At 44.6% G+C, this 19,554-nt stretch overlaps 1 protein-coding gene across 5 annotated transcripts in view; it reads right to left on the bottom strand.

Annotated features, from left to right (window-relative positions):
- Nucleotides 1–19,554, bottom strand: part of LOC121541725 (retinoic acid receptor RXR-alpha-A) — a 152,664-nt gene that overhangs the window by 45,175 nt on the left and 87,935 nt on the right. For all 5 annotated transcript variants that reach the window (XM_041850981.2, XM_041850983.2, XM_041850982.2 and 2 more), the window contains exon 3: nt 10,379–10,617. In XM_041850981.2, the coding sequence (XP_041706915.1) occupies nt 10,379–10,617 (239 nt within the window). The remainder of the gene's footprint in view (nt 1–10,378; nt 10,618–19,554) is intronic.

The raw sequence follows: 19,554 nt of genomic DNA, 5'->3' as shown, positions 1-19,554 counted from the left end.
TAGGAAAACTAAGTTAACTTTAGAAAAAGGGTTAGGGTTAGCTAAAATGAAAATATTTTTTTTTAAACAAAAAATTGATCCCTTCTAGCCATGACCCTTATCATCTCATACAACCTGGGCCCGGTTTCTCAAAAGCATCTTAAGGCTAAGTTCATCGTTAGAATCTTTGTAGGAGCATCGTTAAATCTCTGAGCTGTTTCCTAAAACCATCGTTGTTAACGTTGTTCTTGAAAATACTCAATATAACACCTGCCTCAGACCACTCGTAGAACAGCTAAGTGCGTCGTTAGATGTGTTGTCTACTGAACAAAAATATAAACGCAACATGCAAAGATTTCACTGAGTTACAGTTCATATAAGGAAATCAGTCATTGTAATACATTTATTAGGCTGTAATCTATGGATTTCACATGACTGGGAATACAGATATGCATCTGTTGGTCACAGATACCTTAAAAAAAAACCAGTCAGTATCTGGTGTGACCACTATTTGCCTCATGCAGCATGACACATCTCCTTCGCATAGAGTTGATCAGGCTGTTGATTGTGGCCTGTGGAATGTTGTCCCACTCCTCTTCAATGGCTGTGCGAAGTTGCCGGATATTGGCGGGAACTGGAACACGCTGTCGTACACGTCGATCTAGAGCATCCAGAGCATCCCCAATTGTGTTGTGTGACAAAACTGCACATTTTAGATTGGCCTATTATTGTCCCCAGCACAAGGTGCACAAGGTGCACCTGTGTAATAATGTTAATGCTGTTTAATCAGCTTCTTGATATGCCACACCTGTCAGGTAGATGGATTATCTTGGCAAAGGAGAAATGCTCACTAACAGGGAGGTAAACAGATTTGTCCACAAGATTTGAGGGAAATAAACATTTTGTGCGTATGGAACATTTCTGGGATCTTTTATTCAGCTCATCAAACATGGGACCAACACTTTACATATTGTGTTTATATTTTTGTTCAGTGTAGATGCTTTTTTGCCCTCCTGCGTCACTTATACACAGAGTATGAAAAAAAATATATGAAAAAAAATAATGAATGCACTCACTAACTGTAAGTCGCTCTGGATAAGAGCGTCTGCTAAATGACTAAAATGTAAAATGTAACTCCACTAAACATAGAATCAAATGGTTTATCTGTCTCTCTGTGACCGCTGATAACTTCAGAACAAAGTTGAATGCAAATACATGTTCATGTTCAATCAATTTAGTTTTATTTTGCTACTTGTAGTCTAGTGTCTGTAATTTGTCTGAGTATATTTCATGATGTGTAGCCTAACGTGCGCAATGATGTGGCAAATCGGTGATTTAGTACATTATTATAGGGTAAGCATTAGAATAAGCCGCCTCAATATTTGCAGCTGTAGGTGGTAATATCTCTAAAGGTCCTAGGAGCTGATCCGTGGTCAGTATTGTGAAATAATTATAATGTTAAGGTAAGATTTGAATGGAAAAGCTGATCCGACAGCAGCGCTCCCTTTCTTTCGATCCTATCAGTTTCGACACATGCTCCAATGACACACTTAGCAACTGTGCTCTCTACGTGTTTTTGGAAAAGCATATTACATCTTCGACCGTTGTAGGAAAATGCATTGTTAAAACACTCTTAGTTCCATCGCTGTAGAGAAACCGGGCCCTGGACTCTTTCTCTGCCACAATATTAAGTGTAAAAGAAAAAAGTACCCTTTGTGGTCAGTAGGAGCATCAACATCTAATCTTGACAAGCTATCAACAGATATGAGGGTTATGTTTCACACAGGAGGTGTGTTAAGCTTTATCCTCTCCTGAGGCATTTAGGGAATGTTAACAATAAGTCACCCTTTTGGGATCAATTACTGCAGTGTTACAACTCTGAAGGACACCTGTCTGACACACACATACACATGCGCATATTCACACACACACACACACACACACACACACACACACACACACACACACACACACACCCACACACACACTCTACTTGTGATGTATACTGCCACAATGTAATAGTGCCTGAGTTTTTTCAACAGAACTTTCTAGATGTCAAAAAGTGAGCTGCAGTCTATCAACATAATGTTGTTATGAGAACGTAATGGAGAGAGCATTGTAACATGGACTAGGGAATAGACATGCAGGCCTCCTGCTGGTGGCTCACCTCAGTGTGGCATTATCAGATGTGTGTTAGTCAGGCTTGTTCTCATAGGAGACATGGCCTCGTGAATGAGCAGCTTTCTCAATGCTGCTACAGAGTCATACTTTTCTCACGCCGCTCTCTCTCTCTCTCTCTCTCTCTCTCTCTCTCTCTCTCTCTCTCTCTCTCTCTCTCTCTCTCTCTCTCTCTCTCTCTTCTACAGCGAGTCAGCACTTTAACCCTTATGACACGATGTGATCACATGATGTTCACAAACCTAACATCCAAATGATGATTAGGTAATAATAACAGACTATCAACTTAATAATATCATATTGGCAATCAACCCATAACGTATTGGCAACCAACCCATAACGTATTGGCAACCAACCCATAACGTATTGGCAACCAACCCATAACGTATTGGCAATCAACCCATAACGTATTGGCAATCAACCCAGGGCCTACTTCATAACAGATTTACGGCATAATAATCAACCAAATGATAATTCACAAAGCAATTTTTATCTTAATCTTGAACCAATAAATAACATCATAATGTCGAATAACAATCAAATCATAAACCACATAATAATAGCCACATTATGAAGCAACGTTTTACCAAAATGTGTGCCAATTCATTTCTCAGGAATGGATTGGACCTGCTTGTTAGATATGATAAGGAATGGAGGATTGTCATTTCAAAATTCTCTGCAACTCACAACCAAAGACCAGTCACTGACAATCACTGACTGATGAGAGTCAGATGCAGTTGATTCTATTCGACCCACACTGACTGTGTTCACATTACCAACCTAAAGAGCCTGGTTAACCTTTCAACATAGAGGTCACATATGATGAAAAGCTGACTGTTTCCATGGCCTTCAGGCTTACAGAACAAAATGGTCTCCATCTTCAATGAAACAGTTTACAGGGTCAGGAGCATAATTGCGAGTTGTGCAATTGAATTACAGTGGTCTGCAGTAGACAATACTTTTCACAATATCAATCTGAATGAGGACTGTACTGTAGGCTACAAGGGATGAAATGATCTTGCGCTAGTGTCGTATTAAATTACCACCAAACCAAAGCTTCAGCAATTAACGAGCAACACTAAGGCCATGTCTTATGTGGGTTAAATCAATGAATACTGACGTGACAACTCACAAAGAAATCCCGTCCTATTCAGTGTTTCCTCAGCTAATGCAATACAAAGTAATGTGTTTGAAATAACTGCTAATCCTATGAAATAAATGAAATAAACCTAAAAAAGTCTAATTGAAGGACAGACCTGACGATTCAGTTGGTCTCAGTCCAATTTCTCCTTTCCCTCTATCTTCCCCTCTGTTGACTGTAGCGATAGTAAGGATGACTAAACACAAAGAATGAAACAGCATTTTCAGGGTTAAAAGCCCCAGTCTGAATGAATCGCTGCTGAAAACAATCTGTTGGAAACTTGATCTGTTCTCGCTGTTCCCTCTTCCCACAGACTCAAGGCTCACTTACAAATGTGAAATAACAAAAAACGACACATTTTCTTCATTAGCGCCTGAATCAGTCTGAGACAAGGCGACAGCTTGACTCCAGCATCCTGGTCTATACCACCCACTCCTAGTTACAGACGGCTAGGAAAATGTTTATGAATACTGCATTTCTTTACATTTTTTAGGTCTGGTTTAATGGTTTTTAAGAGGAGCTTATTTATGTTTTTGGAGGAACTGTGCATATAAGCATTCACTTTAAGAGCCATTTAAGGCACGTGAGGTAGTGTGTGTGTGTGGTGTGGCTGTTGTGGTGGCCCATTTGGGATTTGCAGAGTTTGCAGATCAACTTCACAGGTGGGTTGAGGGGTTTGGGAGGAAGTGAAGAGTCGGAGTATGTGTGTGTGTGTGTGTGTGTGTGTGTGTATGTGTGTGTGTATGTGTGTGTGTGTTTGTGTGTATGTGTGTGAGTATGTATGTGTGCGTTGGGGGTTGATCGTCTCGGCGGTTTTAAGTTGTAAGACCATACCACCAGACGCAACTGAATGTGTAAGTTTAAAATAAATGCATTGCCCCCTGAGGCATTTCAATTACAGGAGCCTCGGGGGCCGGCGTGTGAAATCAAACCCCTGTGTTGTGGTTTCTTCCCCTCAGAGTAGCCTACCTCGAACACAGCTGGCCTTCACCGAGACCCCTCATAATATAGAGGCAGGAGGTAGACACATTATCATTAACCATAATCCTGCATGTACACTGAATCTGGTTTAGGGGCTCAACTCAATCACTGTGCTCTGAACTATGAACTCTGAGACTCTGGACCAGGTGTGACCTCAAGTAATGGGGTAAGATATGTACGTAGCTGACATTACCCTGTACGCACATGGCAAGAAGCAGGAAAGCTCAGGTAATTGCTATCAGAGACGACCTTGGGTAAAAACATATTGGCCTGCCCATTTGGAGTGATTGACGTAGCAGGGGCGATGGTAACTGCTCTACTGGGGCTCTCCACACGGCTCCATTGTGTGCCCCATTAGGACCATGGCACCATGATGTCATAGAGCGTGCCTGGTGCCTACACCAGCACAGTGGAGTGGAGCTTTATTACTCCCACACAGGAAGGGACTGCAGTCCACTCTGCTCTCCCCCACTCCATATATAATGTTGTAGAGCCGCCTGTTGTGTTTCAGTCTCCTAGCGACCCTCACCTAAACAAGATGTACCCAAACGGGCGCATGACATCACTGCAGGCTCATTCAGACGTTATTATGAGCGTTCCATTTCTTGTGAAACATTTACACCATTTTCGCATTAGTATGGCCACGGAGCTCAGCTACAAAAACACACACAATAGGCTTTGCGTTGAGAGTCGTGCGGAACAGGAGAGCAGAGGTCAGAGAGACGGAGCCAGGAGTCTTTGATTCTCCAAATGAAATAGAAAGCGCTCGGTATCCGCCGCTGGTTTCAGATGACAGAGGATCCCTTTCAGCAGAAACAACAGCCAGACAGCATTCTCCATTGTCATTGGAAGTGTAAAATGAGTTCCAGTTCTGGGTAATCTGTTCCAGCTGCTGGGAGACTGTGGTGGCTGTGATAGAGCGATGGTCGGAGTGTCAGCGTCTCAGACTCAGAACAGGGCCGGACTAATTCTAATGGGCAAGGCTGTGGTCTGACGCTCCCCCGACTAACCGCCCCAAGAGATATCGCCCAGAACATTCCAGAAAGGGGGGGGGTAATTCTAGTAAGACCGGAATAAAAGAGAAAAACCACTTAAAGAAAGAATGATGGAGAGGAATTTCGCCTCGGCATCATGTGTGGCCCCTTGGAACAATGGAGATGCTATTCTAATCTGAGACAATATACAGTGCAAACAACCGGCTCACTGAATTAATGTCAGTCTAAACACAGACATACTAAACTGGGTGTCGCTAAAAAAGACAAAATAAGATTAAAAAGGACAGTAAGACTGCCATACCACCCGCAGCTTTCGGCTCGAGATCCAGAGCCACAGTCAGTCTCTCAGTGTTCCTTGGTTCTGGTTCTGATCCATGCGGGTTGGACTCTGAATGTTAACCGTAACATGTGAATAGTCTTAAGGACAGGCTCATCTTCTAGATGTGGATTGGCGGCTAGAAGACAAGATGGTTGACTAAAAAAAGGCAGTGAATTACAGTATTACATACTGTCCTGTCCCATGCCACGTCCCTCAGCAATCCCTGTTATTGTTGACATAATTGATCATGTCATTGAGCTGTTAACGTGATACTAAACGGAGTGGATGAAAGAAAGAGAGAAGGGGGACTGTTACTACTGTTTGATCATGTGTGTCTGTCCAGTGTACTGTATGTGTGGGAGGTAGCAGGTGGGGGGCTTGTTCCAGACCCTGGGAGGTTAAATTCAGAGGGCCCAGAGAGTGGCAACCTCGTTCCGCCTGACTGCTCCTGAAAACAGCCAGTCAGCCGAGTGTTAAGACTAAGTGGCATCAGCCGTCTCACTTAAATCACCTTCCTTCAGAAAAGCCGTGCCTCGTGACCGCAGGGCCATGTCACTTTAACCCTCCAACCACCCTCTCTCACCGCCTGTAGCCACCACCCTTACCAGTCAGCCACCACCCACGCCAGGCACCAGCCACCACCCTCTCTCACCAACTGTAGCCACCACCCTAATCAGTCAGCTACCACCCTCACCAGTCAGATCCAACCGTCAACATGACGAACCCTCACCAACCAACTGCAGTCACCACCATTACCAGTCAGATACCACCCTCCATCCTCACCAGCTTATACACTCACCAACTACTCATTAACTTCCAGTTATGAGTTTCATTTAGTTAATTTCTGCTTAATCTCTGAGTGAAGGAGGAGGTGAGTGCATGTTGGAGCTGAATCCTTCCAAAGAAAATATCACTCAAACCTTCTCTCATACATTCTTTAATATTGACACGGATCTGACCAAAATCAACAGTAACCGTTGCTACCAAACATTATATTCACCCTGCATATTGAAAAGGCCGCACCAGGATCAAGTCCAGAGTGCAGATGAAAGCAAAGGAAGGAAAAAGTGGAGGAGGAGAGGAAGGGGCTGGGGGGAGTGAGGCTTTCTTTCTAGCAATGGAAGAAGAATCCAGAATTGGGTTCTCTCTCAGAAAGTGCCCTTAATCCACACTTAACTCCATTACATATGGGACGCTTTGGTTATGAACACAGTGAAAAGCCCGCAAAAGCCAGGGAACACCATCCCCAATAACAGCACATTGCTGACTCCCTATTTAACACAATTATTAGCAAATACAAAAAGGCTGTTAGTGCATTTTAGGCAAACGTTTTCATTTTCAGATATGGCTTTGAAAGGAAACTGGGCCACGGGAAGCTTTGATGTCTTATTTGTATTTTTTTCACCACCAAAGAAACTGGGGTGCTTATTGATGGAACAAAAGAAAGAAAGAGAGAGAATGAGAGAGAGAGAGAGAGAGAGAGAAAGAGAGAGAGAGAGAGAGAGAGAGAGAGAGAGAGGGGGGTGGGGGGAGGGTTGGAGAGGGGGGAGAAAGAGGGAGAAAGAGAGCGAGAGAAGGAAAGAAAGAAAGAAAGAAAGAAAGAAAGAAAGAAAGAAAGAAAGAAAGAAAGAAAGAAAGAAAGAAAGAAAGAAAGAAAGAAAGAAAGAAAGAAAGAAAGAAAGAAAGAAAGAAAGAAAGAAAGAAAGAAAGAAAGAAAGAAAGAGAGACTGTACATAGCCAATAATATAACATTTGAAATGTCTATATTCTTTTAAAACGTTTGTGAGCATCGTGACCGGTTGCATCACTGCCTGGTATGGCAACTGCTCGGCATCTGACCGTAAGGCGCTACAGAGGGTAATGCGTATGGCCCAGTACATCACTGGGGCCAAGCTTCCTGCCATCCAGGACCTATATACTAGGCGGTGTCAGAGGAAAGCCCCAAAAATTGTCAAAGACTCCAGTCACCCAAGTCATAGACTGTTCTCTCTGCTACCGCACGGCAAGCGGTACCGGAGCGCCAAGTCTAGGTCCAAAGGCTGCTTAACAGCTTCTACCCCCAAGCCATAAGACTGCTGAACAATTAATCAAATGGCCACCCTGTCACGAGCGTCTACGAGAGAGGAGGACCAAGGCGCAGCGTTGAATGCGAACATTTTATTAAATGAATGAACACACGAACAAAAACAACAAAACGAAAACGTGACGTCCCTGGTTACAACACGAACCAACACGGAACAAGAAACCACAAACACAAAGTGAAAGACAGACAGCTAAATATGGCTCCCAATCAGAGACAACCAGCTGACACTCGTTGCCTCTGATTGGGAGTCACTCAGGCCAACATAGAAATCCAAACATAGAATTACACACCCTGGCTCAACATAACAGTGTCCCCAGAGCCAGGGCGTGACAGTACCCCCTAAAGGCGCGGACTCCGACCGCGCCAACTCAAATACCACAGGGAGGGACCGGGTGGGCACTCCGCCTCGGCGGCGGATCCGGCTCGGGCCTGATCCCCGCTCCCTCTCCAACCCCCAAAGTACCCCTGGTCCGGTCTGGCCCCGCTGGCCGGAGCTGGACTGCACACTGATGGAGCGGATTGCTCCAGCTCCGGCGTAACGCATCTGACCGGTGCCGGACCAGGCACCAGTGGAACAGGCACGGGCCGTGCCGGACCGACGACGCACACCACTGGCCTGGTGTGGGGAACAGGCACGGGCCGTGCTGGACTGACGACGCACACCACTGGCTTGGCGCGGGGAGCAGGAGCGGGTCGGACAGGGCTGACGATACGCACCACAGACTTGGTGCGGGGAGCAGGAATGGGCCGGACTGGGCTGGCGACGCGCACCACAGACTTGGTGCGGAGAGCAGGAACGGGCCGAACTGGGCTGGCGACGCGCACCACAGACTTGGTGCGGAGAGCAGGAACGGGCCGGACAGGGCTGGCCGAAACGCACCACAGACTTGGTGCGGGGAGCAGGAATGGACCGGACTGGGCTGGCGGCGCACACCACAGACTTGGTGCGGAGAGCAGGAACGGGCCGGACAGGGCTGGCCAACGCACCACTGACTTGAGTGCGGGGAGCAGGAATGGGCCGGGCCGAGCTGGCGATGCGCACCGTAGACTTGGTGTGAGTGGCAGGAACAGGCCGGACCGTACTGGGAACACACACCACTGGCCCTACGTGGGGATCAGGAACAGGCCGGACCGGACTGGCAACACTCGCCAGTACCTCTCGCCGTGCCTCTACATCTTCCACCCCCTCTTCGACCAGTGGCCCCCGTAACCTGGCGGCCTCCTCTGCCAATCCGCTGGGCCGCTCTGCCGCGGTCTCCTGCTGGCCCGTCGTCCACGGCGTTAGCCCCCCCCTAAAAAATGTCGGGGCGTCTCTCCTACCCGTGGACCAGGTCTCCATGTCCCTCGCCAGCCGTTCGCCCTTCTGCCACAATGTCAAGCCCTTCTCTTCCTCACTCGGCTTGACCCAGTCGAGGAGGCGAAGGAGCTCTGTTAGGGATCTCCCTGGCGATGGCTCCTGGACACGCTGCTTGGTCACATCTTGGTGGTTTCTTCTGTCACGAGCGTTTACGAGAGAGGAGGACCAAGGCGCAGCGTTGAATGCGAACATTTTATTAAATGAATGAACACACGAACAAAAACAACAAAACGAAAACGTGACGTCCCTGGTTACAACACGAACCAACACGGAACAAGAAACCACAAACACAAAGTGAAAGACAGACAGCTAAATATGGCTCCCAATCAGAGACAACCAGCTGACACTCGTTGCCTCTGATTGGGAGTCACTCAGGCCAACATAGAAATCCAAACATAGAATTACACACCCTGGCTCAACATAACAGTGTCCCCAGAGCCAGGGCGTGACACACCCGGACTATTTACATTGACCCCCCCCCCCCCACCATTTGTTTTTACACTGCTGCTACTCACTGTTTATTATCTATGCATAGTCACTTTACCCCTACCTACATGTAAAAATTACCTTGACTAACCTGTACCCCCACACATTGACTCGGTACCAGTACCCCCTGTATGTAGCCTCGTTATTGTTATTTTATTGTGTTACTTTTCATAATTTTATACCTTAGTTTATTTAGTAAATAACTCTTTCTTGAACTGCATTGTTGGTTAAGGGCTTGTAAGTAAGCATTTCACGGTAAGGTCTACACCTGTTGTATTCGGCGCATGTGACAAATAAAATTTGATTTGATATGATTTGAGTGTAATGTTTATTAATGTTTCCCTTGTTTATTGTCTATTCCATTTGCTTTGGCAATGTAAACATATGTTTCCAATGCCAATAAAGCCCTTTGAAGTGAATTGAGAGAGAGAGAGAGAGAGAGAGAGAGAGAGAGAGAGAGAGAGAGAGAGAGAGAGAGAGAGAGAGAGAGAGAGAAAGAGAGCGAGAGAGAGAGAGAGAATGAACGTGCAAATCAGAGAGAGAAAGAGGAAGAAGCCAGATAGCAAGGGAGAGAGAAAGTATGCTGAGAAAAAGGGGAAGAGAGCAGGATGGGTTGAGAGAGAGAGAGAGAAAAGATTAGGTCTGGGAGGGAAAAGAGAGTGAAGGACATAGCTTAAGTATCAAACTTTGAAAGAGAGGGGGTCATGGAAGGGCCTACCATGTTATCACAGGGCCCAGTACTAGGGACAGTTGAATGCCTATGACGGTTGTCTGTGTCTTGGGCAGGTGTGTGTGTGAGTCCATGTGTGTGTGTGATATACAGGTATCAATGTGTGTGTGAATCTGTGACAGGCCTTACCTGGGGGCTGACACTGGGGCCGTAGCCCATGCCGGGCGAGGACATGGAGTGTGGGCCCATGGGGGAGTTGATGACAGAAAAGGGTGAGCCCAGGCCGTTCATGGGAGAACTCAGGGTGCTGATGGGAGAGTGTAGGGAGCCTGAGGGCCCCATGGAGGACGGGCTGAGCAGGGATGGGTGCATGCCCCGGTGGGACGTGGGAGAGCCCAGGGGAGACGAGGTCACCTGACCTGATGAATCTACACAGGGAAGCGGGAGAGAAGGAGAAGAAAATATGTCAGAATTAATAGCTTCATTAGCAGCACTATCGTCGTTATCGCCAATAATATGATCAGCAGCAGCAGCAGGAGCAGCATCAACATTTTCAATGTACTCTCAAAGAGTGCTGTTATTTGCATCATTTCCAGAACTGTCTAGTGGTATTAACTTGCAGCAAAAGCCATTAAATTATGATCTATTTAGATCTATTCATATGTGATGAAACATAAACATTGTGGACAGCAAAAAAGCTGAGGGTAGCCACATAATGTCTTGCTGCCTGAAAGAAAACTCTACTCTACATCATTGGCCACATAGCAGCAGTCTGGTGTGTTTCTCCCTGCCCACCTAAACCTTACGCCTGAGCGCCTCCCTGTCTGTCTGCAGAGACACAACCTGCAGCCCGGAGCCACGACCTTGATCCTGACCAGGGCTGAAGGACGACAGACAGACAGAGGTGCTTCACTAGGGACAGCCTTCCTTTGCTCTCGGTGTCTATTAAGCTCTGAAACCTCTCCTTCTCCCTCTCTCTCTCTATCTATCTCTCCCTCCCTCCCTTCCCCTATGTCTCTCTGTTGTTTTCTCTCTCTTTCAAGCGGTACCGGAGCGCCAAGTCTGGGATCAAAAGGCTCTACCCACAAGCCATACGACTGCTGAACAGTTCATAAAATGGCTACCTGCACTATCTGCATTGACCCCCTTATTTTATCTCTTATTTATTCGTAATTTTTGCACTGACTCTCTTGCACAGGCTCGATGTACACTAACTGGACTCTAACCTCACACTCACACATACTACGCTGACACTCCAACACACACACACAGACACACACACACACAAAATGCATATTAACGCATGCATATTGATGCCACACTCACACACACACATAAATTCACATTCCTTCACACTCTTCACATATGCTGCTGCTACTCTCTGTTTATTATCTATGCATAGTCACTTTACCCCTACCTATATGTACATACTACCTAAATTACTTTGACTAACCCGTACCCCTGCACATTGACTCGGTACCGGTACCCCTTGTATATAGCCTCATTATTGTTATTTTATTGAGTGTGTGTGTGCTGGGGGAGGGGGGGGTTGCATGAGCTCTGGGGGCATATGCGCATGTCATCGATGTCTATTTGTTGTACATTTAATACATCATTGAATAAAACAAAAACTAATTCAGAAATCTTTTAAATGTCCATATGTACTAGGAAGCTAAGTGTTTGTTTCTTGGGCTTCAGGAATGTGACTGAAAAAGTGCCTCAGGCCTTGAAAAATACAAATTAAACTGATTGAAAGTATAAGGGGATATCGGTGAACAAATGCCCTACGACGGCCCCAGTGCAATCTGTTCCCAGAACACATATCAGACCGACAGCCTAATGCTTCTTAGGTAGTTATTTATGAGTTTTATTTTAGAAAACGATCTATCCGCAGAAGCGACAATTACATGGATGGTAAAAACAGCTTGATTGCCGTAGCAACATCAGGGAAACTGGACAGAAGGGAGTTGTGCTTCAAATACAGAAGTTCTGCAACATCTTTAATTGAGCCTCTCATTCTCCTTAATTGCCCGCCTCAACACGTTATGGAAAGAGATGAACTGTATTGGGACAGGTAGTCTGGATATTGGACAGCCAATAAATTGGCAGAAGCAAACAGATTATCATCTTTAGAAGACAATAGTTATTGTGGGCTTGAACAAAAAAGAGGTTTGCGATTTCGTTCATACTGGTGAACCAGCGTTTGAGTTGTGTGGTTGCAAATATCAACAGTCCCTTACCATATAATGCACAATGTCTCAGGAAAGACTGTCTGGGTTGGCAATACTCAGTATAGAAAACAATTGGGCCTGCAACCTGGACCTACAGGCCGTGGTGAAAACATTCAAACACAAAAAAGGAGGACTTCAGGAGACCAGGGGAGTTCAACAACAAATAGTGCTTGAATTTATCCTCAAGCCGACTACTTTTTTCCTCGTTGTTAGGCTATTTGATGTGCAATTTTTATAAAAAGTGTATAAATAGCAGCTAAATACGGTATATAGTTATAGTTAGTACACTGCATAATGAAACAATTCCTAGTAAGCTAATGTTTTGAGGGTAGACTGACTGTATTATTTGACATTAATAGACTGGTTTTATGCACAAAAACTTTCTATCCAAGCTGGGAGAGAGCGCGAGGACAGCTCATGTCATGCAGGTTCAGGTAGCCTATACAGGACAGTTGTATATTCAACAGAAATCAATTGGTAGCTGATTAGTATGCTGTTGCATCGAAAATACATTTAGCAATCTGCACTGTTTGAATTTCCAACTTGAATTACTGAACAAGTAAATACATTATTGCCACCAGCCAGCAGTCTAAAAATGGCAGCATTGTGACACCGTGTATAGGTTCGTGAAATGTTAGTTAGGCTTAACATGAGAAAATGATGACCAAATAGGCCTATCAATAAACATTTATCCATTAGCTAAAGCAAAGCTATAGATGCCCTGGCACCACAGAAAGAAAATGTGTTATGGGTCCAGAGAAAATGTGTTATGCCAGTGCGGGCTGTCCGTCATGCTGTCAGCTGTCATCACAGAGGATATGAAAGACAGGGGAGGGGGTGGGATGCACAGATTAGGCAGATCACTGTGCTTGATGACAGGGCTATACATCTCTCTCTCCCTCCCTCTCTCAAATATCATTCTTTCTCCTTCATGCCTCTTTGTCCACTACCCACTTTGTCAAGGTTGCTAACTACAAAGTTATACTTAAATCCTAACTGGTTCTCTAGCAAATTAGTAAGATTGTCTCACCCAATGTTCAAGAATGGCCTTTTTCCCTTTACTCAGATTACAACCTCTCACTTTAAATTATTTGAAAAGGAAATAATCTCCCAAATATCACTATTTCTAAAACAAGCCATAGAAAGTTGGTTGCAATTTCAATTTAATCCTCCAGAAACGACAGAACAAATAATGCAACAAATATTGTGGTTAAACTCAATTTTTTGACAAAATGTTTAAAAAAGGTATAATCTTTGTAAATGATATCATCGGTAGGACTGGTGGAGTTATGTCACACATGCAGCTAACACAAAACATATGGAAATGTCTGCTCTACCCAAAATTACAACCAATCTGTCGGCCCTGCATTAAAGAATATAATTGGTTAAAGAAAATTGTGATAAATAAAAAAGTATACCAGTTTCATTGACAGCCGTCCCATATAGATTGCAAAATAGTTGGGAAGAGATTTTTGACATACCGATTCCATGGCATAGTGTTTATGAACTGATACGCAAAACGACGGCGGATTCAAAACTTTGAATTTTTCAATTTAAATTATTATATAAAATTCTTGCTACCAATAGAATGTTATTTATATGGGGGATACAATCTTCCCAGCTCTGCAGATTTTGCTGCGAAGACACAGAATCATTAGATCATTTGTTTTGGTACTGTCCATTTGAAGCTTGTTTTTCGACACAGGTCCAGGAATGGCTAAAGGATTGCAATATTTACCTGGAGCTAACCCTGCAGATAGCACTACTGGGTGATCTGAAAAGTCATAGTCAATCGATCAATAATATGATAATACTTTTAGCAAAAATGTTTATTTTCAATTCACAATCTGTAGAAACAATGAGAATAAAAAGGTTCAGAACTTTTGTAAAACATCACAGTACAGTTGAAAGATATATGGCAAATAGAAATCCAATATGGATGGTGTTAAGAGATAGATGGGAGGTGTTGAATGGAGCTGAAGGATGGGACTAATAACAACAACTAATAACAACAAGATAACTAATGTAAAGCATACTGTGTCCATAATAAGTATATAGGTTATAGATTGAGAGCTTTTGTGAAAGAGCACAGTTAGAAAAATATGGCATATAGAAGCAAACGAGATGGACATCATGAAAATGATCGGAGGAAGTTCAGGAGTAAAAACAAACAAAATATAATTACTGTAGAATTTGACTGTGTCCATAAAATGTATATAGTATGTATGGGCTGGAAGTAGAGGCCTAAGCATTGTTGTTCACTAGTTCACTCCAATTGGGGAAGGGGTGCTGGGGTTGGAAAGTAATGAAGGGAAAAGGATATGTGTGTGTGTATGGATGTATGTATATGTATGTATGTATATATATATGTGTGTGTATGTATGTGTATATGTGTATGTGTATGTGTGTATATATATATGTATATATATATATATATATATATATATATATATATATATATATATATATATATATATATATATATATACAGTGAGGAAAAAAGTATTTAGTCAGCCACCAATTGTGCAAGTTCTACCACTTAAAAAGATGAGAGAGGCCTGTAATTTTCATCATAGGTACACGTCAACTATGACAGACAAATTGAGAAAAAAATCCAGAAAATCACATTGTAGGATTTTTAATGAATTTATTGGCAAATTATGGTGGAAAATAAGTATTTGGTCACCTACAAACAAGCAAGATTTCTGGCTCTCACAGACCTGTAACTTCTTATTTAAGAGGCTCCTCTGTCCTCCACTCGTTACCTGTATTAATGGCACCTGTTTGAACTTGTTATCAGTATAAAAGACACCTGTCCACAACCTCAAACAGTCACACTCCAAACTCCACTATGGCCAAGACCAAAGAGCTGTCAAAGGACACCAGAAACAAAATTGTAGACCTGCACCAGGCTGGGAAGACTGAATCTGCAATAGGTAAGCAGCTTGGTTTGAAGAAATCAACTGTGGGAGCAATTATTAGGAAATGGAAGACATACAAGACCACTGATAATCTCCCCTCGATCTGGGGCTCCATGCAAGATCTCACCCCGTGGGGTCAAAATGATCACAAGAACGGTGAGCAAAAATCCCAGAACCACGCGGGGGGACCTAGTGAATGACCTGCAGAGAGCTGGGACCAAAGTAACAAAGCCTACCATCAGTAACACACTACGCCGCCAGGGACTCAAATCCTGCAGTGCCAGACGTGTCCCCCTGCTTAAGCCAGTACATGTCCAGGCCCGTCTGAAGTTTGCTAGAGTGCATTTGGATGATCCAGAAGAGGATTGGGAGAATGTCATATGGTCAGATGAAACCAAAATATAACTTTTTGGTAAAAACTCAACTCGTTGGGTTTGGAGGACAAAGAATGCTGAGTTGCATCCAAAGAACACCATACCTACTGTGAAGCATGGGGGTGGAAACATCATGCTTTGGGGCTGTTTTTCTGCAAAGGGACCAGGACGACTGATCCGTGTAAAGGAAAGAATGAATGGGGCCATGTATCGTGAGATTTTGAGTGAAAACCTCCTTCCATCAGCAAGGGCATTGAAGATGAAACGTGGCTGGGTCTTTCAGCATGACAATGATCCCAAACACACCGCCCGGGCAACGAAGAAGTGGCTTTGTAAGAAGCATGTCAAGGTCTTGGAGTGGCCTAGCCAGTCTCCAGATCTCAACCCCATAGAAAATCGTTGGAGGGAGTTGAAAGTCCGTGTTGCCCAGCGACAGCCCCAAAACATCACTGCTCTAGAGGAGATCTGCATGGAGGAATGGGCCAAAATACCAGCAACAGTGTGTGAAAACCTTGTGAAGACTTACAGAAAACGTTTGACCTGTGTCATTGCCAACAAAGGGTATATAACAAAGTATTGAGAAACTTTTGTTATTGACCAAATACTTATTTTCCACCATAATTTGCAAATAAATTCATAAAAAATCCTACAATGTGATTTTCTGGATTTTTTTCTCATTTTGTCTGTCATAGTTGACGTGTACCTATGATGAAAATTACAGGCCTCTCTCATCTTTTTAAGTGGGAGAACTTGCACAATTGGTGGCTGACTAAATACTTTTTTCCCCCACTGTAATATATATATATATATATATATATATATATATATATATATATATATATATATATATGTGTGTGTATGTATATGTATATATATATATATATATATATATATATATATATATATATATATATAATGCGAGAGAAAAAAACATATGGGGGATTGGAAGTGATGCAGACAATTACATTGATGGAAGTTACAATCTATCTGAAATATTAAAGCTGATCTACCCCCTCGAACAAATTTTTTTTAAAATTATAATAATACAACATCAGCTGGCTTTCAGTGCACCTTCGCTAAGAATGTGTCCTCAGATTTGGACAAACAAATGTAGAGCAGGCCTCATTAAGAGCAGGCTTCATCCATCCTGCCATGTTTCATAAGGGGCTGAATTCCTCTGTTTCTGCGCAGCGAAATAAGTCCAGTTTGGAGCGTTCTCCAGCGGAAGCAAAACACTTCCCCTGCATCCTGCTCTCTTCACGAGCACTTCCTGCAAACACGCCACTACCTCACAGTCACATACACAGGACGGGAGGGAGGGGCGGCCCTATCCACTCCCAAACAAACCCTCTTTAATAAATGGCCAACTCTATATCAGCTCCATAATGAATCCTCGGGCTGATGATATTCAAGTGCTTCCATCCTCATGATGACATTTTTTTCTTCAGATAATATCCGCTCATTGCTAAAAAAGCTCTGCCTGAGCCAGCAGTTCCTCAAATCCATCCTCCAATTGGGTTTTAATTCAGGGTAATAAAGCAGACTGTGGTATTAGAGCTGCCAATCTGTCATTGTGGGGCCTCAGTGGGGGGTGCAGGCAAGCTGACAGAGAGAGAGGAGAGGAGGCCCAGGCTGAGGCAGGCAGGCCATAACCCTCAGGGGGATGAGAGAGAGCCAGGATGTGGGGCAACTCAAGCCTCTCTCTCTCTGGCTGTCAGCAGGGGACCAGGGCCCAGTGAAGAGACCAGAGCAGGAAGACATAAGAACATGACTGTATGTCTGCTGAGTGCTGACCTTGCCTTGCCTGAGGCGGATTCTGTGTTTAGTCGCAAGTGTATTACTCCATTTAGTTTAGTTAACCTAATTGATCATAAATGGGTACAGTGTACTGTATGTGTGTGTGTGCTTGTGTGTGCGTGTGTGTGTGTGCCCACCAAGCCTAAGTGGCGCTTGCTTGTGTGTTCCTGGGTGAGTGAGTGAGTGAGTGGGGACGCCAGAACAGGATTACAGACGGATGAAAAGGGCTCTGGTTCTAATCCCCCCCAGAGAGGGGCACAGCTGTTGGGAGAGGGGACAGACAGGGGGTGGGTGGGGGCGGTGGGAGGGTACTGCCACCACTGCAGTCTCTGTCACCAAGGTCACAGAGTAACACTGCGGAGCTGACCATTTTCACAATCCTCTTCAAAGGCAGCAGGGAAAATCCAATCAATATATACCCTGTTGCTTCGATCCTGCCTCTACTGGGTCTCTTACTACTGTATCCACTATGGCTGCCTGAGCTCCTCCCAGCTCTACTAGCAGCTCACTATCCTTTCATCCCAGCTCCTTTTGTCTTTCACACACTCGTTTTTGTCCCGACCTGTTGGGCTGGAAAGCGAAACATGTTTTACAAGCCGTCTGAGGAAACAGGGCAAGCTCCAGCGACCGTTTGTACTACCTGCACAGCACGTACAACAAATATGCTCACAAGATTAGATAAGAGCGTTTAAAAGAGAGCTGGAGGGAGGGTGGGAGTAGAGGGGGGGAAATGGTGGCAGCATCCAAAAATCAAATGGCAGGCGTCCAGTTCCCCTCTGTGTCAATACAAAAGGTTGACACATGTTTTGATGGGGAATAAAAGTATTTCTGAGATTTGTTGTTCCAAGTGGCTTCCAGCATTGCCTGCCTGCCTGTTCCAAGGCTGTCGATTGGGCCGCGCTGCCAGGTACACAGAAGCACAACTGACAGATAACAAATGAGGAAATTAGGGCCCATCTCAAAGGCAGACGGCGGCAGAGTGCAACGATAAACACTCCACACGGGCAGAACTCTCCCTTGTGCTTTCCCCCTCCCTCCCTCCCTCCCTCCCTCCCTCCCTCCCTCCGTGTGATTTCTTTGTGGAAACCAGCCAGGTCCTCTCATTCAGCTGAGCTGTGTTATGTTGTTTATAGGATGTGATAAGAGCTGAGATGAGAGGGGAGGTGTTTGGGGCATTCAGTATTCTACTCTGTGACATGAGGCCTGACTGTATACAGGAGTCGGACTGGGAGGAGGCTGGGGAGGGGAGTTAGGTGAAGGGTGTCCCAGAGATAAATGGGAGTGGGTGGGTGGGTTGGGGGGGAGGGGAGGAGCCCAGGACCTGGACCTCACACAGCAGTGGGAGCCTGCCAGAGACCTGACTGCATGACTAATGTCTGCACTTGAAAATAAATTGGGTTCATTAATTAACTGTCCTGCTTCTCTCTCTCCCTCTTTTAATCCAAATGACTTACAGTCATTCACGCATACATTTTAGGTATGGGTAGTAGCGGGAATCAAACCCATTATACTGGCGTTACAAGCGCCATGCTCTACCAACTGAGCTACAGACCAATTCCTTCTTTCTCTGTTTCTGTCTTTCTTTCTCTCTTTTCTCTCTCTCTCTCTCTTCCTTCACCTCTGTTCTGGGGGTTGATAGTGTACAACTGAGCCACAGAAGGTTCACATGTAGTTTATCTCTCTGGAACAGTTACAGTATCATCATGCACGGAGAACAAAGCCACTTTGCATTCCTCTGAGGCAGAGAGCATAATAAAACCAAGCCCATTCTTACAAAGCCTGGTCTGTGCTCTGAGAGTTCTGTGAAGAGACAGTCAATTGGTTGGATCGTGTTAGTCTGTACTGGTGTTCAAACATAGGGCCTATAGTGGTCTAGTTCAGTTCTGAAAGAAGAGGGATTATTTGTTTCAACACATAGAACCAGTGAGTCAGTGACTCATGAGTCATAACTCTCTAGGTCATGTGTTTTCAGAGGCGTGTTGGTGGCAGTGGTGGGATCTATGATGGATTCCTAAAGCACCACCAGCCCATCAGCTCTGTGT

The sequence above is a fragment of the Coregonus clupeaformis genome, chromosome 27, assembly GCF_020615455.1.
Source record: "Coregonus clupeaformis isolate EN_2021a chromosome 27, ASM2061545v1, whole genome shotgun sequence".
Taxonomy (NCBI): domain Eukaryota; kingdom Metazoa; phylum Chordata; class Actinopteri; order Salmoniformes; family Salmonidae; genus Coregonus; species Coregonus clupeaformis.
This window is presented reverse-complemented; position numbering and strand designations above follow the sequence as displayed.